At 32.8% G+C, this 23,739-nt stretch overlaps 2 protein-coding genes across 21 annotated transcripts in view; both read left to right on the top strand.

Annotated features, from left to right (window-relative positions):
- The window catches only part of LOC137239969 (MLX-interacting protein-like), a 192,970-nt gene extending 178,478 nt beyond the window's left edge, over positions 1 to 14,492 (top strand). For 19 of the 20 annotated variants that reach the window (XM_067765785.1, XM_067765798.1, XM_067765797.1 and 16 more), the window contains 6 exons: positions 3,066 to 3,403; positions 3,461 to 3,706; positions 3,781 to 3,908; positions 13,842 to 13,965; positions 14,044 to 14,173; positions 14,233 to 14,492. In XM_067765785.1, coding sequence (XP_067621886.1) covers positions 3,066 to 3,403; positions 3,461 to 3,706; positions 3,781 to 3,908; positions 13,842 to 13,965; positions 14,044 to 14,173; positions 14,233 to 14,366 — 1,100 coding nt within the window. In that variant the 3' untranslated portion in view covers positions 14,367 to 14,492. Of the gene's footprint in view, positions 1 to 3,065; positions 3,404 to 3,460; positions 3,707 to 3,780; positions 3,909 to 10,350; positions 10,535 to 13,841; positions 13,966 to 14,043; positions 14,174 to 14,232 lie in introns of those variants that run through there. The other variant, XR_010949568.1, reaches the window with a different exon arrangement.
- A 4,739-nt stretch (positions 14,493 to 19,231) lies between these two features.
- LOC137239975 (MLX-interacting protein-like) lies at positions 19,232 to 23,313 on the top strand. Its single transcript, XM_067765817.1, has 4 exons — positions 19,232 to 19,367; positions 22,663 to 22,786; positions 22,865 to 22,994; positions 23,054 to 23,313. The coding sequence occupies exons 2-4, from the start codon at positions 22,763 to 22,765 to the stop codon at positions 23,185 to 23,187; spliced, it is 288 nt and encodes a 95-aa protein (XP_067621918.1). The 5' UTR covers positions 19,232 to 19,367; positions 22,663 to 22,762; the 3' UTR covers positions 23,188 to 23,313.
- The last annotated feature ends 426 nt before the right edge of the window (positions 23,314 to 23,739 follow it).

Below are 23,739 nucleotides of genomic sequence, written 5' to 3'. Positions count from 1 at the left end.
ATGTTCTGCCTTTTTTTCTAATGTGCATCTGAAAAAAAGTATATTATATAATAATTGGATGTAAAATATGTAAACCATATACAAGAAAAAAACAGTTTACATGTCAGTACTCGGCCATTGTTCGTAAATAACCGACGTAACCATGTTATTCCTGAAAATTTGTTCTAAATGTTCAATGAACTTTTTCGCGCTGGGGCAATATTTACATTTTAATAAAAAGCAATCGGAAAGAGGTGTTGGACCGACCATGTTCTTTAAGCAGTCCCGATAGTTCAGTTCAGGGTTTGGGTAAATTGACATTCGTTTTAATCCAGCAAACTTTTCGTGTATTTTACATACGCACTCATTATGCGTTCCCTTAGGCCCAACAAATATGCATTGTTGTGGCCGCAATTGTTTAAATTTTGACAATGATATCGGCATGTTTGGAAATTTTTCCCGAAATATACTGTGCAGATTTCGAATATTGTCCATCAATAATCGTTTTTGCTCATGACAAGGAACTCCATCCTTTTTAACGGATTTGCTATCATGCATCCCCGGCATTATGCGGCTGACATCATCGCATAGGTAAAATTCTTCAACAGCTTTTACAGTTTCTGGATTTATGGGACGGCCTTTTAGCTTCTCAGGGCGAGATCCTACTCCTTTTGTTTTTTGTAGCTTTTTTGCAGTAGAAACCATACGACGAGACACATTAAAAGTTTCACGAATCTTTCTGATGGTCCACGTTTTTGGAACAAATGTCAATATATTTATTTTGTCTCCTCGAGTTTTTTGATTGTTAAAGGATACTCTAAGTGCTTCAATATTTTCATCTTCAGATCGCATCTCACTGCTTAAACTGCTATCACACGTTATTCCTATAAGATCGAGCTTAGCTGCCAATTTTGCTTTCTCCTCTTTTGAAAATTTTGAAATGCGCCGAACTTTTATTGGGCTCACATCACGTTGTTCAAACAAATTATTTATTTTATCCACGCTTATTAATTTGTCAACAATTTCACTATCGAAATCTGAATCAGCATTTACAGCAGCATCTTTTTCGATAGACATATTTTCCAGTTCACTAGATTTTGCTTTCAACAAAGCACGTTTGCAAGAGCGACAAATGTATTGACCGATAAGACCACTGAAATTTTCACTGTACTTTTCATTTACTTGCACTAAATCTTTGTAAACGCGACAATGATTTTTCTTTTGCAAAGGATTACAACACCGGTGTAGATTTGGCATTTTACTAATTAACGAAATTAGGAAATTCACGCCAGTCGACTTATAAATTTATCTGTTTAGAAACTATTAGGGGGACTCATGTAACCGTATAAATGCCTTATAAAGTGTGCAAACGTATAAATTTATCTAGTGCGTAAACGAGCTGTCAAATTTTGTATGAAAAATTATTTACACAATTTGTATAAATTTACGCGCACATTTTATTGTGTAAACGCGGTAAACTCAAAGGAATGCAACCTTGCAGACATTACAGCAGGCATTTTCATCAGAAATCTCCAATATCAGCAAGTAAAGGCGTTTTAGTTTTGATTTTTCACTTGATATTGGCATTTTTTAATTTGTACAACAATCAAAAAAATTTTGTTGGGCAATAATACAGCTGATAAACAATCAAGTTTATCAAGAGTATTACTAGGTGCGTTCATATAACCGCGTGTGTAAATTGATATAATTTTACACCTTATAAGTTTATATGCTTTCATGAGTCCCCCCATTATTCACAATATACTTTGTTTTTGAAAAAATTTACGTGATATAGGTAACAAGTCTCTATTAAAATAACATCCGCTTGCGACTAAATTTTTAAATTCAAATCAAAGAGCTTATTACTTAAAAATCAAAGCCGGTCGATTATGCAGTTAGATGCACCAAGCTATCTAACAGCTCAGTTCCAATGAAGTTGACCTATTTAATATTTCTTAGCTAATTTTTGTTCTTGAAACAGTCTCATTTCAATTCCCCAGCATATCTACCTATTTACACACATTAAGTACAGTCATACTACCCCACATTCACGGCGGACGCACTCGCACATATAACGCTATTATAAGGAAACTATTGCTGGGCCCCCATTTTTTTTTGTTTTTCAGAAATTAAATATAATTGAATACCACATAATTTACTGTTATTTAATTTTTTTTCAGAGGTGCAGAAGTTATATAATAATTTGTTTATAACAATTAATGTTATTTAACAAAAAAAATCTAATTTGTGTATAAAAAAAATTTCATAATTATAGTGCATTGTTTTATAAATGTCAAAAAAAAAAATTATTAAAATCGGTTCAGTAGTTTCTGAGAAAAAAATTTTTGACCGATTTGATGCGACAAAATTCAATTGGTTATAAAAATTTAACGGTAACAAATTTCGAGAGAAAAAATTAACAGGATTTCCTACCCTTTTATAAGGCTTTAATGTGAAAAAAATTTTTTTTGGTTATTCGAACACTTGGTAAATGCGATGCTCTCTTGAGATGGTCTCACCCTAAGTAAAATAAATACCGTATTAGTATATAATATACATACATATACAGTACAATACCGTTAGTTACTATTAAGAGAGGAAAGAACAGATTTTTTAATGCAAAAAAACGAGTCCGAAACATCAAATGTGCTAGAATGGGAGTTGTAGTTCTGACACAAACAGCGGAAGGGCTCATTTAATTAAAAATTTGTTCTACATTGTTTTAGGTAGAGAGGTTTAAAATGTCTTGAAGACCGGGAAGGGTCATTAAAGTTTACTTCGCTCAAAAGAAATGAGCTAGTGACCGAACCATTTAGTATTTTATTTCTGAATTTTTTTTTAAAGTCAGGAAAATTAAAAAGATGCATGATTTGTCATGAAAATTTTGTGGATATCCCCGGGATCCCCTAAACTTTCACCTAGGGCGATTTTTTGACCCGGACGTTTTCGACTAAAAAAAAATAATTGTTTTTACCGCTAGCAAGTTGCTATATAAATTTTCCGTTTCAAACGTCAAAATCAATCAAATTTTTCCTGGCTGAACGAATCATTATATTAACATTATAAATACCAATTCCTTAATTAAGATTCTCGCCCATTGATCAAGAAACAAAGTTCTTCCACAAGTGCCATATCAAATGTTAATGTAGCAATAGCAATACCAACAGGGGTTTTGCCTCCTCCTGCGTCCTCGGTTTTACCTGTAAATGCGAATAACAAAAACATTGGAACCATAGCATCTGCGGTCAACTATTTTGCATCCACTAATGTTCACTCTGTGTCAAGTAATTCAGCAGAACCATCCCCTGAAGTGCGCCATTCGATGCAAATGCATCAGGAACAGCCACACAAATCACCAAAGAAATCGTCTTCACTGCCAGCACCGGCACCACCTCAAATGCGACATAGCCCACCTGGTAGTAAGGTATGTTCAAAAATCAAATGCGAATTTTGAAATTATTAAAAAGTGTATATTCTTCAGATAATTAGCTATCCACCGACAGCCAGCCAAGCAGCAATGTGCACGAACACCGTTAGTTTGTCTCCAGAGTCGTTTCATGATCAAGACTCACCGCTATCCCCTACGCATAGCTTAAAGTTTCCCAGAGAGAACCAAAGACGCGCCGGTCATATACATGCAGAACAAAAGAGACGATATAATATTAAGAATGGTTTTGATTTACTGCATTCTCTAATACCACAACTGCAACAAAACCCCAATGCAAAAGTTAGCTAGCATACAATATGATGTCAACATATGTAAATAACACTATATTTTATTTGTTTTCTTAATATTTTTAGCTTAGTAAAGCGGCCATGCTGCAGAAAGGCGCCGATCATATTAAACATTTACGTGCGGAGCGAAACCAATTAAAGGATCATATGGACGCACTGCTTAAGGAGAGAGACATTCTCAACAACTCACTTGCGTAAGTTTAAAAAAGCGAAGCGATGTCCTCTTTATCTCGGCATTTACCCTAACCTCCAAACAATTGCATTCCTGCTTAGGCTACATTTGCTTTGCAAATTACTATTTTTGTTTTGGTTAAGTTCTTATGAATCAATATTTTAGTAAATTTTATGTTTTATGTTTAAGCTTTTTGCCCGGTGAGGTTCTTGCAAAACCAATGATTCGGCACCATTTATCTAACGTGACGTTAAAGGAGCATTCCAAGCTTGGTACGAGACAAATCGTACTAATATTTTCAGTTTTCTACCTGAACTAAAAACAAAATAATATTGTGAGTCTACTTATGTCACGTCGGCGCCGTGGTGTGGTGGTAACGGGCTCCGCCTACCACACCGAGAATCCTGGGTTCTTCAACTCCCGGGAAAAGTAGCATCAAACATTTAGAGAAATGTTGTTTGAATTACAAAAAAAAATTTTTAAAGAGGTCGTCCTTCGGCAGTTATTTGGCAAACACTCCGAGTGGTTAATTAAAACATCGTTTATACATAGAAATTTACTACCGTTTGCTTATATTACGCGAAATTTAGATATTCCACAAATGAACATTCTAAACTTTTTCAGCTATTTAATATGCAGGAAGAAAATAAAGGGTTGCTAAGGACACTAGGTTTGGTTTGGTTGATTTTTTTTATACCACTTAATTTTTTTTTTTTTGAAAAATTGTTTTCTTTTCTTAAGCTGATATCAATTTTTCAATTCTTCTAAAACGATCAGGAACGTATAGGTGTGATTTATTTGAAATATGTTGGCATTTAAAATTAATTATGAGATTTTCCATGAAATGTTCGTAAATCAATACAATTTTACGGTATTCCGAAAACATTTTGTAACATCTTCTGCCCTGCTCATTGTGTTAAGTTTTGTGCCTTTTTGATTTCAGGCGAATTACCATAGTAAATATAGTCACAGCCCATGGCTGTATGATTATGCATACAAGGAAATACGCCCACTTTGCAGTTCTATTCTTTCATTTGAACTCAATTATATATTTCAGTAAATTTTCCTGTAATTGATTCCAAAATTTGATATAAAGCAGACGTCGGCAAATAGTGGAACAATTGTGCACACTCAATTCACGCGTATTCTTATTCTCTTTAGTTTAGTAGTCGCTGAGCATTTGGCGCAGCAACATCGATTGTGTGCGCCTCTCGCAATATTGACGAATGTTGCCCATGTTTCACTATTTGCCGACCATTGTTCACAAAGGATTTCGCTTCTTGGAATGGACAACACAAAGCGATGCATCAAGTGATTTGTGCAACTCTCACTAATACAGCTGCATTTTCATTTTGCTGACGTCTGATATAAAGTGAATTTAATAAATGGGTGGCTGAAGAGCTGAAAGATTGATAGTAACTTAATTATGCTCCAAATTCCAACCTTCGCTAACGCTAAAACTCCATCGCCGAAAATATTTAAAACAGTATCAATTACGCAGAAAAGTTATTCCTTTTGACCCTATGATACTAAATGTTGCATACCTTCCTGTGTACTTGATATTGTTTAATATAATTTTGACGATGGAGTTTTAGCGTTAGCGAAGGGTGGGATATGAGGGCAGAAGGCGGAAATCAGAAATTTTGGTTATTGTATTTTTAATGCTTTTATTGAACACACATATGCCGGATTTACAGAGAACTCTTGAAGCGTTGCTACGCTTTTACGATTTGACAGCACCTTAATGGCGTACTTGTGCCGTATTTACAAAGAACGCTTCGCCTGATAGAAGAGGCCAATGTATGGCAGCACGTACATACATGTATCTTGCTACACAAAGTTTATGAAATGTAAAAAGAGACTAAAGTAAATATATTAGCTGTGTTTTTTTACATCTATATACGTTTACGGTTAACCTTTATATGGAATGCTAAGCGTTAAACTTTATCTACTCTTCTGAAAGTGTTGCGCAGTAAATTAGTACTTCTGATACCCTATTCAGTAACTATGAGTTTTGAAATGTACATTTTTCTTTCATACAAATTATATGAAGAAAAAGTGTAAATTTTATTACAGTTACTGAATAGGGCCCCTGGCTCATTCCATTTCAAGAAATTCGGTCCGCGCAGGATATGATTTTTGATTTCGATGAAATTTTAATATGTTGTTCTTTGGTCAAAATAATGAAACACGTGTTTTTTTTTTCCTCATAAAAATTTATTTTCGGATTTATCAGCAATTGAATTCGATAAAATGTAATCGATATTTTATTCACCTATTTTTTTAACTGTCAATAACTTTGTCAAAAATTAACTGATTCTCATGATTTTTTCTTTTCGTTATTACGTTTACTTTTATATAAATTTATAGACATACTAGCGTACCCTCGCCCGCTACGCTAGGCGATAAATTCAATGATTTGCTGAAAGAGAATAAAATTAATACGAAACAAAGCAAATTCTTTGATACAATTTCATTCGAACTTTATTGTAACACTTTTTGGTAAAAAACGTTTTTGGGTTTTCCGTCTTTCGCGTAAATGAATAATGACGATGGTCGGCCTACTCGTGAGCAAGCTACATACAATTGTCCATGGGAAAAAATTGGGTATTCTAAATTAATACCGCACATATGTAGAGACTGTCCTTGCGCCTTATTAATTGTCATAGCGAAGGGAACTGCAAACGTTTGAAATCGAATGGTAAATCCGTCGGAATCAGTGGAATTCTGGGTATCAAAACGTCTTCTGCTTTGTACTTCCCTTTCAAAATTGTTGCTTCGATAACGTTACCCATTAGTTTCTTCACAGCGAGTCTGGTACCGTTGCAAAGTCGTGGCACATTAATGTTGCGCAGCATAATAATCGGTGCTCCAATTTTTAATCGTAAATTATGAGGTGGTATAGACAAGTGGAAATATAAGCTATTCACTCAATATAGAAAAAGTTTAAACAAAAAAAATAAACTTTTTGAAGATATTAATTTTTGAAAAAAAGTCATAAATTTTTACTATATGATATTTTTTAACTATATGCTATTTTTTATAAATTTATATTAAAGTAAATGTAATAACGAACATTTCAAATAAAAAATCATGAGAATCGGTTTATTTTTGATAAATTTACTGACAGTTGGAAAAATAGGTGAATAAAATATCGATTGCATTTTATCGAATTCAATTGCCGATAAATCGGGAAAAAAAATTTTAAGAGGTAAAAAAAAAAACACGTGTTTCATAATTTTGATCAAAGAAAAACATATTAAAATTTCATCGAAATCAAAATCATGTCCTGCGCGGACCGGTTGTCTTGATATGGAATGAGCCTCCTATATTTCAATACGAATTATACTCAGATGCAACTGAAATATGTGTCTATGTTTCACCTCTACAAATGGTGTGTGTCCACTATTCAATGCAACCGATTCAGCTATAGGTTATACACAGACATACAACAGAGGTTTGTGTCTCCGCTTTTCGGTAGTTGCCGCTAGATGGGCAGCATTATCTACACTCAAAAAAAACTGGTATCGGGGCGATGCTAAATAACCATAAATATGCAACTTTCGAGTATCAATTATTCTTCATCAACCGTGTTATGCAATTGATATTTTCGAAATTGGCAATTTGATATTTTCGAACTTTATAGCTTGATATTAATTTGATATTTTGTATGTGTTATCAACTTGATACTCTCTACTATTATTTCTGCCATAACATAGTATCTATTTGATCTTTTTTTTATCCAATTGATACCTTTTTGGTATCAGTTTGAAATTATTTTTTATTAAATTGATAGTTTTTGCGCTCTTATATGATACTTACTTTTATAAAACTGATACCAGTTTTAGTATAATTTTGATACTTCCATATGTTCCACCATTTCCCAGAGAGAAAATTCTTTTTTCAGTTTTAAAATTTGTTTATTCTTATAAAACAAATTCCTTTTACATTGTGGTACACGTCAATAGGGGGTCCTTCGAATTCAGTTATATTGTTTATTTGTAAAACATTTTCTTTAATTCCAACTTCATAGCACTGGTAGTGCTCATTAAAACCTTTTATATTATAACGTTGACTTAAAATATAGATTTCATTACTATTACTTATCAGAATATGTTTAATTTTGTGCAAAGTTAACATATTTGTTCTAAGAGCTAAGAAGTAATCTTCTTTATAAATTAATCCATTATAATTTAAGTGCGGTATTGTTGTATTTTCAAAATAAATATTAACACTAGACAGTACGTAAGCAAAATCTGACGTTTCTATGTTACAATATTTTTTTTTGGAGTATCTGGTATGTATTTGGAAATCCATTTTCATATTGTTTTAAAAATGTTGTAAATTTCATTACAAATTAAATTACTAATTGCTAGGGTTTTGAATAACTGGTATTCCGAGTCAATCTTGGTAAAAGGATTAGAGCAAAAATCTAGGAATTTTTTTGTTTTTATATGAAATTCTTCTGGGATGATTTTTAAAAATATTTGTTTTAAAGCGTCTGTAACAGTTAAATTTATAGTTTGTATATTTTCTTGTGTAAAGAAGACATCTTTTCTACAAAAATTATCTCTTGCGTAACATTTCATTAAAATATCTTGACAAGCTTGTGTGATGAGACTTTCAAACTTTAAAAATACTTCGTCTTTACATATAGTGATATCATTATCATCTTCACTACTATTAGTTGTGGTCTGGACACAGATTACTGACTCATTACAGGAGTACATTTTTCTTTCAAAATTATTTTTGGAATATGTATGTGTTACACTGGTGTCAATATTAGTTTTCAATAGCTAAGTATTGCTCACAAATTTAGTATTTTTGGATACTTTTAAATTCATATGCCTTTTTACGTGTACTGTAAATCTTTTTAACTTTTTTGTCTTCTTGATTACAATTATTGTGAGTACATTTGTAAATATCTACTTCATTTAACCCATGATGTAAATTGAAATGTGAGTATAAATCTCTCAAGTTAACAAAATCTTTAAGGAATTTAAAACAAAACATTTTTGGCCAAATAAACTGAACAATGTTACATTTACATAAAATGGCTTAAATTATGAATAAGATTAGTTACACATAGTTTTTTTACATCATAAAAAATCAAAATATGGTAAAATAAATGTTATAAAAGACTCCATACTTGATGGGATTCATCTGGGTATTTCAAGGAAAATATTTGACAAATTTTAAATCAAATGTCCAACGAAACTACAAACAAGCTAAATTTAAATTTGTGATAACTAAAGCTCACGTAAAAATTCAAAAGATCAAGACCCACTACAATTATAAATGGCTGGGCTGTATTGGCGATTTCGACTCTGTGGAATTTTTAGTACGCAATTTTATTTGGTGTTGTAAATCACTTATCATTGCTATATGTAAAATGGAACTATTCACGGAGTTTTGTATGGTTCCACTTTCAAATATCCTTATTTTATTATATACCGGTGTGTTGGTTTAAAATAGTGTGAAGTATCTTAAAATAAATGGAGTCTCTTGAATCTAAAGTAAAGATTAATTTAGACGAGTATTTCATTATAAATAGGAGATTATGGGACTTACTTATGTCGATCTCGCCTTTGCAGATGTCAATAGATTCCCGTAGTATTTGTCCTTTACGTTGTGCTTAAAGTAAGCAGTAAGCTTTGTTAATGCCTCACACCATTTCGACGTTAATATGAATTGTTTTTCAGGGTAAAGTTCTTTAAAATCTTCTTCAACCTGAAAAAATGTGTACATACATATGTGAGTTAGTATTGCGTTGATTCTAATTTTTAACAAAAATGAAATTATCACAAACATTTACAATATTTTATTATTATTTAGTTATTGTTGCAGCGTACATGCATATGAACTTAGTTTCACAACAAAGATATATACATACATACATGTGGGAGCCTTAAAGTAATTAAGACATTTTACAACACTATGTCATAAAGCGACTGCAGGCGGACAACGGACCAACAGCAGAGACATGAATAAATAAGATAAAATGCAAACAAGCAACAAAGGGATAACGGAACTTTTAAAATAGCGAATAGACAAATTTCAAAGTCATAGTTTGCGCTTGACGACAGTTCATATGAAGTTGAGTAGTGAATCGGACGCGCCAGGGCAAGTAAAAATAGCTTCTTTTTTGTATATGCCAAAGCATAAGTGCAAAGTAAAAATGTTTAACTAAATAAATAAATTTGAACTAAAACATGTGTAAATGTGAACTAAACGTGTCTATGTAACTTAAAATAGTAGCGTACAACGCAAAACAATACGAACTTGAAATGTTAATTGTAAAACCGAAATAAACGAAATACAAACAATTTGACGTAATTTTAAAGAAAAGAGCGTGTTAATCCTTTTTGAACCCCACATACATATCTATGCACTTGTATATCACTTTTTGTTTGCAACAAATTTTAATATTACTCACCTTTTCTGTTTTGTTCCAATTCCTGCAGGAAATTTTTAATTTTTTATTTTTGCACCAACCGATCACGACAACGCTATTCACGGCAACAAACGAAAAATAATTAACCCCGAACAACTGTCAAGTCACGTACGAACAGCGAAGTTCGACTTTTCGAACAGTCGGTGATGCGCTTACAGTAACAATCTGATACTATTGCGTATTAAAATAATTAGGTGAATATCAATTTGACATTGTTGAGAATAAAATCGAATTAATTAGTTATCAAAATAATAAGCTAAGTTGTAATCTTATACCTTTGAGGATCAATTTGATGATTTATGCTGCTATATTAATACTGAAGATATTACACTGGTCTTAATTTGACATTTTTGAGGTGTAAAATTGATATTTTTCCTCAGCAATTCAATAACCAAGATATAGATTTAATACTTTTAACTATCATTTTTATAAGATTCATCTTTACATTAGGGGGACTCATGTAACCGTATAAATGCCTTATAAAGTGTGTAAACGTATAAATTTATCTAGTGCGTAAACGAGCTGTCAAATTTTGTATGAAAAATCATTTACACAATTTGTATAAATTTACGCGCATATTTCATAGTGTAAACGCGGTAAACTCAAAGGAATGCAACCTTGCAGACATTACAGCAGGCATTTTCATCAGAAATCTCCAACATCAGCTAGTAAATGCATTTTAGTTTTGATTTTTCACTTAATCTTGGCATTTTTTAATTTGTATAACAATCAAAAAAATTTTGTTCGGCAATAATACAGCTGATAAACATTCAAGTTTATCAATAGTATTACTAGGTGCGTTCATATAACCGCGTGTGTAAATGGATATAATTTTACACCTTATAAGTTTATATGCTTTCATGAGTCCCCCTATTGATACTAAAAAAATTATACTGCTAAAAATGTAATTTTAACACAACCGGTATTAAACTGATAGTGGTACATTTTTTTTTGAGTGTAAGTGAGGATAAGCGTTCTTTTATGCGCAAACGCAGACGTATACACGCGTAAAACAAACACGGCTAATGTATGCAGAAAGTTGTTCTGTGGTGAAATACTGTGAAAAGCGTGCCCGGTGTTCGGCCTACCCAGGGTTATTTTTTAAAGCGCTTCGGGGTTAATTTTTTTTAAACCAATATTTACAAACTTGGATAAAAAATTGGCAGTGCACCGTCTTGTAAATCGTTACGCACCATTTTTCTATAGCATTTTGAGATTAAAATTAAAAAAATGGCATGTCAACTCAGCTAGAATATGAAGAATATTAACACGCTTACAACGGCGAAGAACGTAGATATAATCTGTTCCACATTATAATTATCAGATTTTTGAAATACTTATATCCAATTTAGGTGCCGTTTACTTCATAAGTAATAATCAAATTAAAAAATTGCATCCCTAATTTGTCGACATGATAAATGCGATTTTGTTTTCTCAACGCCTTGTTAAATATTTGCTAAATCATTGAGAAAGTGAGGTAGCGTTGCAAATGGATGCTAAAGAGACTGTCAAAATTAATGGTAAACAAAAATAGTGCTAATGAAAACTGAGTGAATCTTGGGGAAAAAGGTAATAAGAGGTATAAAGTTTAGAACAGAGAATGAAATAGTTATTGAAAGGTGAGTGGAAGAATTGAAAAACTTAATATAAAGCCGGATGCAGTTACGTGAAACAGGAATTGAAAAAACTGCTTGTGGCTATCAGCTGTTTCTTCGATATAAATAAAATATATGGAGCTGTCGAATCGACGCATTTTAGCGGGTGAATTGACTGCCTGCTAAATTTGTCGACATGATAAATATAACGGGCGTTGCAGAAAATGGAATTGTGTTTAAATTAGATACCTATACATTTTAGAAGGCAAGAAAATGTTCCTTTAATAACTAAAATTTTATTATAAGCAATTTAATTATGGTAAATTATGGTAAACTATTCGACCTCCTACTATTGTAATATACACTCCTTGGGATTAAAAACTGTTTTCTAATTCTTAGTTCGGTTAGTTATGAAAGCGCGGTTTTTTAGTTTTCATAAACAATTATATTTGTTTTAATCACAATCATTCACTTTTTCATTCCCATCTATTCCCATATGCTCTGGGACGCAATATAGATGGAGGCTTCTCCCCAACCCTATACCGATTCTTTACAGGGATTGCTTACACTCTAGCACACTTTAAGATGCTGTGCTATGCGAGATCATTGCCTTAATTGCTGATTGGCTGTCAAAAAAAAAATTTTATGCGACTGCAGTTTCAACTACTTTCTTCCAGTGTTTCTTCTGCATTGGTTAAGGTTACTACTTCCGCCTGAACAATGCTATAGTGATCTGGTAGCTTGTAGGATCTGTTTATTTCCGGATGAGCACAGTATACCGCAGACCCTACTCCTTCGACTACTTTGGAACCATCAGTGTATAGCCTCGTCTTTCATTTGGGCACTCTTACGCGAACCACCCACTTTTATGGCTCAAAGAGCCCCTTAGAAGCGCAGATGCGGAATCAGGTGTTCTATTTGTCCTGCAATTCATGACGCTATACTTCTATGGCCGTATGGTCTGCGCTCAAGCTGCCCCGAGATACTGAGCCTCGTTGCAGTTGTTAACGCTATGTTCTTTGCCACCAGGTCAACAGGTGGAATGGGAAGAATGACATACAGTGCAACCGGCGGGGCTGTTTTCAGGGCTCCGGTAATGCTAAGCATTGTTAGTCTGCATAGTCTTCCATAGTATAGAATAGGGCTTGCAATCGCTGTAAAAACCCAATGAGAAAGAGAGCGCCCCACGTACACCCCAGCATTCTTTTGCAAGCATAAAGTGCCGTCGGGGTCTTTACTCTCACCTCCACGTTGAGCTTCCACGACAAATTACTGTCTGGAATGATTCCTAGATATTTTGTGCAAGGGTTTTCCTGCAGGGTCATCCCTCCCAACTTAGGCCTGGCTCAATTTGGAACCTTGTGCCTATTAGTAAATTAGTCCGACATTAGACGCCCAGGTATGTATGTATATCCAAAGCTCCCGATCCATAAAAGAGCTAATTGTGAAAATATAACACACTACATTGTTCAATAATGGTGTAATGTAATCCCAAAATAATATAATTAAAATTAATTTCTAAAGAAAATTATATTGAACGTATTAAAATTTCATGGAGTAAAACAAATTGAAATAAAAACAAATAAATCGAATATAGTAAAATAAGCAGAAATACAAATTAAGTTTAACGCACCGAAGCAGTTTGAACATGTATAAATCTGTTAACTTGTCTTTGACTCGCTAAACAGAAAATTTAATTACAAGAACCGGGGACTCCCAATCTGCAAGCATATATGCTGATTTGAGTTAAGAAAAATTTAAAATTTCTAGTTTCAACATTGTCATTATCTCAGCAAAACATTTATTTATTTAGTTCTGCCTTTAAGTTTCTTCTTTGTATTAAAATTTGCTTTTGAGATTTGAAAAAATGCCGACTTCCGTACTTTTTGCTTTTTTTCTATTGCAGACATTTACATTCAATTCTTCCAGCGAACGGAGCGCCTGTAACTCGTCAGGGAACCGAACATGTGCGACAATTGTATGATCAATACGTACGCCATCGTACAATGCAAGACTGGAAATTTTGGATTGTAAGTTCATAGAAAACTACTCGTATTTGTAACAATGAATTTAAAGTAATAAACACAACTCTGGTTACTTATTATTAGCTTGGACTTATTTTGGAACCGCTACTCTCCTCATACACATCGTCTGTGTCTAGCGCCAATTTAGAAGAATTACGTCGTACGGCGTTTTTATGGGTCGATCAACATTGTTCATTGATTGATTTGCGACCAGGTATGTACATAGATAAAAACGGTACCCTAATAAATATTCCATTGTTTTGTTTCTTAAAGCGGTATCCAATAAATTAAAGTACTTGTCGATGAAAACAGACATTCTGTCCGATCCGCCATCAACTTTGCAAGAAGAGGTCGCTAAAGCTATTTTCAATAACATTGGACATCATCCCAATTTGCATGGCACTTAAAATATCAAACGTATTTAGGAAATTTTTAAGCATAGTTAATATATATAATGTTTATCTTTGCAAGGATTTGTAAAAAATGTTTTTATTCTCAAAATGTGCCTCTAAATAAAAAAATTATAACACTAATGGTACTGATAATATTGTTACAAATTAATAAATCATGATGAACAGCTTTCATGTAAAGAAACTAAAAGAAAGAAACTGAAATGATTATTTTATTAAAAAAAAAAAAAAATACCCCAAATTTAAGATGCCGTTTGAAGAGTGAAAAATCTCAAAGCTATTGGTTGTTGTTGTTATAGTAGTGCTTCGCCCCGCTGTTAGTTCCGACCACTCACAAATTGTCATCACAGAGGTGGACCATAATGAGAGGTGTGTTAGAGGCGTTGGTTCCACTATACAGTTAAAGAGATGGTTGGTGTCATGTGGGGACGCATTACAAGCAGGATATATGTTATATGTGTCGGGGTTTATTCTGGATAGGTAAGAGTTTAACCTGTTATAGTATCCAGATCGAAGTTGAGCTAGAGTGACTCGCGTTTCCCTAGGCAGAGTGCGTTTCTCCTCTGCTAGTTTTGAGTTCTTTGAGTACAGGATTCACCGGGCAATTCCTGGCATAGAGGTCCGACGTCCGTTTGTGGAGTTCACTAAGGACCTGCTTGTGTTTTTTAACTTCATACGGCTGTGTTCTCAGGTGACGTATTTCCTCATAATGCTTACGGAGATGACTCCATAAGTCCCTGGGCGGTATAGACTCATCAATGAGATGTCTGTTGGGATGCCCAGGTTGTAGGGTTATGTTATTTTAATTTATGATAAAATTATTTGGTAACCGTGGAGTAACCGAAATATATTGGTTAGAAAAGAAAAACACTTGTGTTTTATTTTTATGAAAAGTTGACCTAAAGCCAGCCTAACAACAAAGTTTAATTTATGATATTAATATTAGTTACATTTTTGTTAAACTTTATAGAAATCTACTTTGTAGAAATTGAATGAATTGTTCTTGTTAATTTTTATATTTCAATTTTGAAATTATTATAATCAAAAAATTTTTATTCTATAAAATTCTTTAAAATAAACATAAGCATACTTTCGAGAGTTAAACTATAAAAATAATTTTTATAATAAAGTTTTAACGAAAATAAATAGTGGTATTTTTTGATTTAAAATGAACTATAAAATTACAAATCGGTGTATCAATTTTAAGTGGTTGTAAACCTACAATTGGCGATCAGCCAGACTTAAAAAGCTCACGAACGTTTAATAGCGTGTAACCGCGTAAAATTTTACAATCGTTTTTCATCAAATGAAGTTGCAGAATTTGAGCTAGTTTCTCGTCATACTTGTTTAGTGTTTTAACCTAAAAGTGAAGTACAATTGAAATATTCAACATTGAGTTGCGAAAATTTAAAAGAACATTCACGAACCTATCTGAGGACTGGAAGCAAAGAAATAATAAGCGCATAAAATATCTAACTTTTGGTGTATTTTACCCGTAGTTCTGAAGTTTGATACGTTCTTTCTTCTAAAATTTATGAAACACATGCGAACAACATTAAATCAAGCTAACTGCAACAGTAATTGTATATCAAAAATCAATATAAAACTCCACTAGTGCTACAAATAAAAGTCGCTTCGTCGAGCGTAATAGGTGCCACACGCAGTATTCGTAAACGCCATTACGATCAAGATCACCCCCGGTCCAATAATATTAACACCGATATTGATCAAGATCCAGACGACTAATTAAATATAAGCGCTAGCAACGAGCAATAAGTTGAAGCACAAAAATCATCATCAGCTGCTTAATCTTCTTACGGTCCTCCACAGAAGAATCAAATGCCATTGCATTATTCAATAATATAGGACAACCAAATGCCATTGCAAAAAAATTAAGAATCTACAAGCAACAACAACAGCTACAGCTAAGCATATTTATTTATAGAATTTGGTGAGCTGTATTATTACCTCTAAATATATATGTATACACTCAAAAAAAAAAGCTGGTATCAGGGCGATGCTAAATAATCATCAATATGCAATTGATATTTTCGAAATTGGCAATTTGATATTTTCAACTTGATACTCTCTCCTATTATTTCTGCCATAATATAGTATCTATTTGCTATTTTTTTTTATCCAATTGATACTTTTTGGTATCAGTTTGAAATTATTTTTTTATTAAATTGATAGTTTTTGCGCTCTAATATAATACTTACTTTTATAAAACCAAAGAGAAAATCTTTTTTTCAGTTTTAAATTTTTTTTTTATTCTTATAAAACAAATTCCTTTTACATTGTGGTACACGTCAATAGGGGGTCGTTCGAGTTCAGTTATATTGTTTATTTGTAAAACATTTTCTTTAATTCCAACTTCATAGCACTGGTAGTGCTCATTAAAACCTTTTATATTATAACGTTGACTTAAAATATAGATTTCATTACTATTACTTATCAGAATATGTTTAATTTTGTGCAAAGTTAACATATTTGTTCTAAGAGCTAAGAAGTAATCTTCTTTATAAATTAATCCATTATAATTTAAGTGCGGTATTGTTGTATTTTCAAAATAAATATTAACACTAGACAGTACGTAAGCAAAATCTGACGTTTCTATGTTACAATATTTTTTTTTGGAGTATCTGGTATGTATTTGGAAATCCATTTTCATATTGTTTTAAAAATGTTGTAAATTTCATTACAAATTAAATTACTAATTGCTAGGGTTTTGAATAACTGGTATTCCGAGTCAATCTTGGTAAAAGGATTAGAGCAAAAATCTAGGAATTTTTTTGTTTTTATATGAAATTCTTCTGGGATGATTTTTAAAAATATTTGTTTTAAAGCGTCTGTAACAGTTAAATTTATAGTTTGTATATTTTCTTGTGTAAAGAAGACATCTTTTCTACAAAAATTATCTCTTGCGTAACATTTCATTAAAATATCTTGACAAGCTTGTGTGATGAGACTTTCAAACTTTAAAAATACTTCGTCTTTACATATAGTGATATCATTATCATCTTCACTACTATTAGTTGTGGTCTGGAAACAGATTACTGACTCATTACAGGAGTACATTTTTCTTTCAAAATTATTTTTGGAATATGTATGTGTTACACTGGTGTCAATATTAGTTTTCAATAGCTAAGTATTGCTCACAAATTTAGTATTTTTGGATACTTTTAAATTCATATGCCTTTTTACGTGTACTGTAAATCTTTTTAACTTTTTTGTCTTCTTGATTACAATTATTGTGAGTACATTTGTAAATATCTACTTCATTTAACCCATGATGTAAATTGAAATGTGAGTATAAATCTCTCAAGTTAACAAAATCTTTAAGGAATTTAAAACAAAACATTTTTGGCCAAATAAACTGAACAATGTTACATTTACATAAAATGGCTTAAATTATGAATAAGATTAGTTACACATAGTTTTTTTACATCATAAAAAATCAAAATATGGTAAAATAAATGTTATAAAAGACTCCATACTTGATGGGATTCATCTGGGTATTTCAAGGAAAATATTTGACAAATTTTAAATCAAATGTCCAACGAAACTACAAACAAGCTAAATTTAAATTTGTGATAACCAAAGCTCACGTAAAAATTCAAAAGATCAAGACCCACTACAATTATAAATGGCTGGGCTGTATTGGCGATTTCGACTCTGTGGAATTTTTAGTACGCAATTTTATTTGGTGTTGTAAATCACTTATCATTGCTATATGTAAAATGGAACTATTCACGGAGTTTTGTATGGTTCCACTTTCAAATATCCTTATTTTATTATATACCGGTGTGTTGGTTTAAAATAGTGTGAAGTATCTTAAAATAAATGGAGTCTCTTGAATCTAAAGTAAAGATTAATTTAGACGAGTATTTCATTATAAATAGGAGATTATGGGACTTACTTATGTCGATCTCGCCTTTGCAGATGTCAATAGATTCCCGTAGTATTTGTCCTTTACGTTGTGCTTAAAGTAAGCAGTAAGCTTTGTTAATGCCTCACACCATTTCGACGTTAATATGAATTGTTTTTCAGGGTAAAGTTCTTTAAAATCTTCTTCAACCTGAAAAAATGTGTACATACATATGTGAGTTAGTATTGCGTTGATTCTAATTTTTAACAAAAATGAAATTATCACAAACATTTACAATATTTTATTATTATTTAGTTATTGTTGCAGCGTACATGCATATGAACTTAGTTTCACAACAAAGATATATACATACATACATGTGGGAGCCTTAAAGTAATTAAGACATTTTACAACACTGTATGTCATAAAGCGACTGCAGGCGGACAACGGACCAACAGCAGAGACATGAATAAATAAGATAAAATGCAAACAAGCAACAAAGGGATAACGGAACTTTTAAAATAGCGAATAGACAAATTTCAAAGTCATAGTTTGCGCTTGACGACAGTTCATATGAAGTTGAGTAGTGAATCGGACGCGCCAGGGCAAGTAAAAATAGCTTCTTTTTTGTATATGCCAAAGCATAAGTGCAAAGTAAAAATGTTTAACTAAATAAATAAATTTGAACTAAAACATGTGTAAATGTGAACTAAACGTGTCTATGTAACTTAAAATAGTAGCGTACAACGCAAAACAATACGAACTTGAAATGTTAATTGTAAAACCGAAATAAACGAAATACAAACAATTTGACGTAATTTTAAAGAAAAGAGCGTGTTAATCCTTTTTGAACCCCACATACATATCTATGCACTTGTATATCACTTTTTGTTTGCAACAAATTTTAATATTACTCACCTTTTCTGTTTTGTTCCAATTCCTGCAGGAATTTTTTAATTTTTTATTTTTGCACCAACCGATCACGACAACGCTATTCACGGCAACAAACGAAAAATAATTAACCCCGAACAACTGTCAAGTCACGTACGAACAGCGAAGTTCGACTTTTCGAACAGTCGGTGATGCGCTTACAGTAACAATCTGATACTATTGCGTATTAAAATAATTAGGTGAATATCAATTTGACATTGTTGAGAATAAAATCGAATTAATTAGTTATCAAAATAATAAGCTAAGTTGTAATCTTATACCTTTGAGGATCAATTTGATGATTTATGCTGCTATATTAATACTGAAGATATTACACTGGTCTTAATTTGACATTTTTGAGGTGTAAAATTGATATTTTTCCTCAGCAATTCAATAACCAAGATATAGATTTAATACTTTTAACTATCATTTTTATAAGATTCATCTTTACATTAGGGGGACTCATGTAACCGTATAAATGCCTTATAAAGTGTGTAAACGTATAAATTTATCTAGTGCGTAAACGAGCTGTCAAATTTTGTATGAAAAATCATTTACACAATTTGTATAAATTTACGCGCATATTTCATAGTGTAAACGCGGTAAACTCAAAGGAATGCAACCTTGCAGACATTACAGCAGGCATTTTCATCAGAAATCTCCAACATCAGCTAGTAAATGCATTTTAGTTTTGATTTTTCACTTAATCTTGGCATTTTTTAATTTGTATAACAATCAAAAAAAATTTTGTTCGGCAATAATACAGCTGATAAACATTCAAGTTTATCAATAGTATTACTAGGTGCGTTCATATAACCGCGTGTGTAAATGGATATAATTTTACACCTTATAAGTTTATATGCTTTCATGAGTCCCCCTATTGATACTAAAAAAATTATACTGCTAAAAATGTAATTTTAACACAACCGGTATTAAACTGATAGTGGTACATTTTTTTTTGAGTGTAAGTGAGGATAAGCGTTCTTTTATGCGCAAACGCAGACGTATACACGCGTAAAACAAACACGGCTAATGTATGCAGAAAGTTGTTCTGTGTTGAAATACTGTGAAAAGCGTGCCCGGTGTTCGGCCTACCCAGGGTTATTTTTTAAAGCGCTTCGGGGTTAATTTTTTTTAAACCAATATTTACAAACTTGGATAAAAAATTGGCAGTGCACCGTCTTGTAAATCGTTACGCATCATTTTTCTATAGCATTTTGAGATTAAAATTAAAAAAATGGCATGTCAACTCAGCTAGAATATGAAGAATATTAACACGCTTACAACGGCGAAGAACGTAGATATAATCTGTTCCACATTATAATTATCAGATTTTTGAAATACTTATATCCAATTTAGGTGCCGTTTACTTCATAAGTAATAATCAAATTAAAAAATTGCATCCCTAATTTGTCGACATGATAAATGCGATTTTGTTTTCTCAACGCCTTGTTAAATATTTGCTAAATCATTGAGAAAGTGAGGTAGCGTTGCAAATGGATGCTAAAGAGACTGTCAAAATTAATGGTAAACAAAAATAGTGCTAATGAAAACTGAGTGAATCTTGGGGAAAAAGGTAATAAGAGGTATAAAGTTTAGAACAGAGAATGAAATAGTTCTTGAAAGGTGAGTGGAAGAATTGAAAAACTTAATATAAAGCCGGATGCAGTTACGTGAAACAGGAATTGAAAAAACTGCTTGTGGCTATCAGCTGTTTCTTCGATATAAATAAAATATATGGAGCTGTCGAATCGACGCATTTTAGCGGGTGAATTGACTGCCTGCTAAATTTGTCGACATGATAAATATAACGGGCGTTGCAGAAAATGGAATTGTGTTTAAATTAGATACCTATACATTTTAGAAGGCAAGAAAATGTTCCTTTAATAACTAAAATTTTATTATAAGCAATTTAATTATGGTAAATTATGGTAAACTATTCGACCTCCTACTATTGTAATATACACTCCTTGGGATTAAAAACTGTTTTCTAATTCTTAGTTCGGTTAGTTATGAAAGCGCGGTTTTTTAGTTTTCATAAACAATTATATTTGTTTTAATCACAATCATTCACTTTTTCATTCCCATCTATTCCCATATGCTCTGGGACGCAATATAGATGGAGGCTTCTCCCCAACCCTATACCGATTCTTTACAGGGATTGCTTACACTCTAGCACACTTTAAGATGCTGTGCTATGCGAGATCATTGCCTTAATTGCTGATTGGCTGTCAAAAAAAAAAATTTTATGCGACTGCAGTTTCAACTACTTTCTTCCAGTGTTTCTTCTGCATTGGTTAAGGTTACTACTTCCGCCTGAACAATGCTATAGTGATCTGGTAGCTTGTAGGATCTGTTTATTTCCCGATGAGCACAGTATACCGCAGACCCTACTCCTTCGACTACTTTGGAACCATCAGTGTATAGCCTCGTCTTTCATTTGGGCACTCTTACGCGAACCACCCACTTTTATGGCTCAAAGAGCCCCTTAGAAGCGCAGATGCGGAATCAGGTGTTCTATTTGTCCTGCAATTCATGACGCTATACTTCTATGGCCGTATGGTCTGCGCTCAAGCTGCCCCGAGATACTGAGCCTCGTTGCAGTTGTTAACGCTATGTTCTTTGCCACCAGGTCAACAGGTGGAATGGGAAGAATGACATACAGTGCAACCGGCGGGGCTGTTTTCAGGGCTCCGGTAATGCTAAGCATTGTTAGTCTGCATAGTCTTCCATAGTATAGAATAGGGCTTGCAATCGCTGTAAAAACCCAATGAGAAAGAGAGCGCCCCACGTACACCCCAGCATTCTTTTGCAAGCATAAAGTGCCGTCGGGGTCTTTACTCTCACCTCCACGTTGAGCTTCCACGACAAATTACTGTCTGGAATGATTCCTAGATATTTTGTGCAAGGGTTTTCCTGCAGGGTCATCCCTCCCAACTTAGGCCTGGCTCAATTTGGAACCTTGTGCCTATTAGTAAATTAGTCCGACATTAGACGCCCAGGTATGTATGTATATCCAAAGCTCCCGATCCATAAAAGAGCTAATTGTGAAAATATAACAATAATGGTGTAATGTAATCCCAAAATAATATAATTAAAATTAATTTCTAAAGAAAATTATATTGAACGTATTAAAATTTCATGGAGTAAAACAAATTGAAATAAAAACAAATAAATCGAATATAGTAAAATAAGCAGAAATACAAATTAAGTTTAACGCACCGAAGCAGTTTGAACATGTATAAATCTGTTAACTTGTCTTTGACTCGCTAAACAGAAAATTTAATTACAAGAACCGGGGACTCCCAATCTGCAAGCATATATGCTGATTTGAGTTAAGAAAAATTTAAAATTTCTAGTTTCAACATTGTCATTATCTCAACAAAACATTTATTTATTTAGTTCTGCCTTTAAGTTTCTTCTTTGTATTAAAATTTGCTTTTGAGATTTGAAAAAATGCCGACTTCCGTACTTTTTGCTTTTTTTCTATTGCAGACATTTACATTCAATTCTTCCAGCGAACGGAGCGCCTGTAACTCGTCAGGGAACCGAACATGTGCGACAATTGTATGATCAATACGTACGCCATCGTACAATGCAAGACTGGAAATTTTGGATTGTAAGTTCATAGAAAACTACTCGTATTTGTAACAATGAATTTAAAGTAATAAACACAACTCTGGTTACTTATTATTAGCTTGGACTTATTTTGGAACCGCTACTCTCCTCATACACATCGTCTGTGTCTAGCGCCAGTTTAGAAGAATTACGTCGTACGGCGTTTTTATGGGTCGATCAACATTGTTCATTGATTGATTTGCGACCAGGTATGTACATAGATAAAAACGGTACCCTAATAAATATTCCATTGTTTTGTTTCTTAAAGCGGTATCCAATAAATTAAAGTACTTGTCGATGAAAACAGACATTCTGTCCGATCCGCCATCAACTTTGCAAGAAGAGGTCGCTAAAGCTATTTTCAATAACATTGGACATCATCCCAATTTGCATGGCACTTAAAATATCAAACGTATTTAGGAAATTTTTAAGCATAGTTAATATATATAATGTTTATCTTTGCAAGGATTTGTAAAAAATGTTTTTATTCTCAAAATGTGCCTCTAAATAAAAAAATTATAACACTAATGGTACTGATAATATTGTTACAAATTAATAAATCATGATGAACAGCTTTCATGTAAAGAAACTAAAAGAAAGAAACTGAAATGATTATTTTATTAAAAAAAAAAAAAATACCCCAAATTTAAGATGCCGTTTGAAGAGTGAAAAATCTCAAAGCTATTGGTTGTTGTTGTTATAGTAGTGCTTCGCCCCGCTGTTAGTTCCGACCACTCACAAATTGTCATCACAGAGGTGGACCATAATGAGAGGTGTGTTAGAGGCGTTGGTTCCACTATACAGTTAAAGAGATGGTTGGTGTCATGTGGGGACGCATTACAAGCAGGACATATGTTATATGTGTCGGGGTTTATTCTGGATAGGTAAGAGTTTAACCTGTTATAGTATCCAGATCGAAGTTGAGCTAGAGTGACTCGCGTTTCCCTAGGCAGA

The sequence above is a fragment of the Eurosta solidaginis genome, chromosome 2 (genome assembly GCF_040869045.1).
Source record: "Eurosta solidaginis isolate ZX-2024a chromosome 2, ASM4086904v1, whole genome shotgun sequence".
NCBI classification, from domain to species: Eukaryota; Metazoa; Arthropoda; class Insecta; order Diptera; family Tephritidae; genus Eurosta; species Eurosta solidaginis.
Note: the sequence above shows the minus strand (reverse complement) of the source record. Positions and strands in the feature narration are given on the sequence as shown.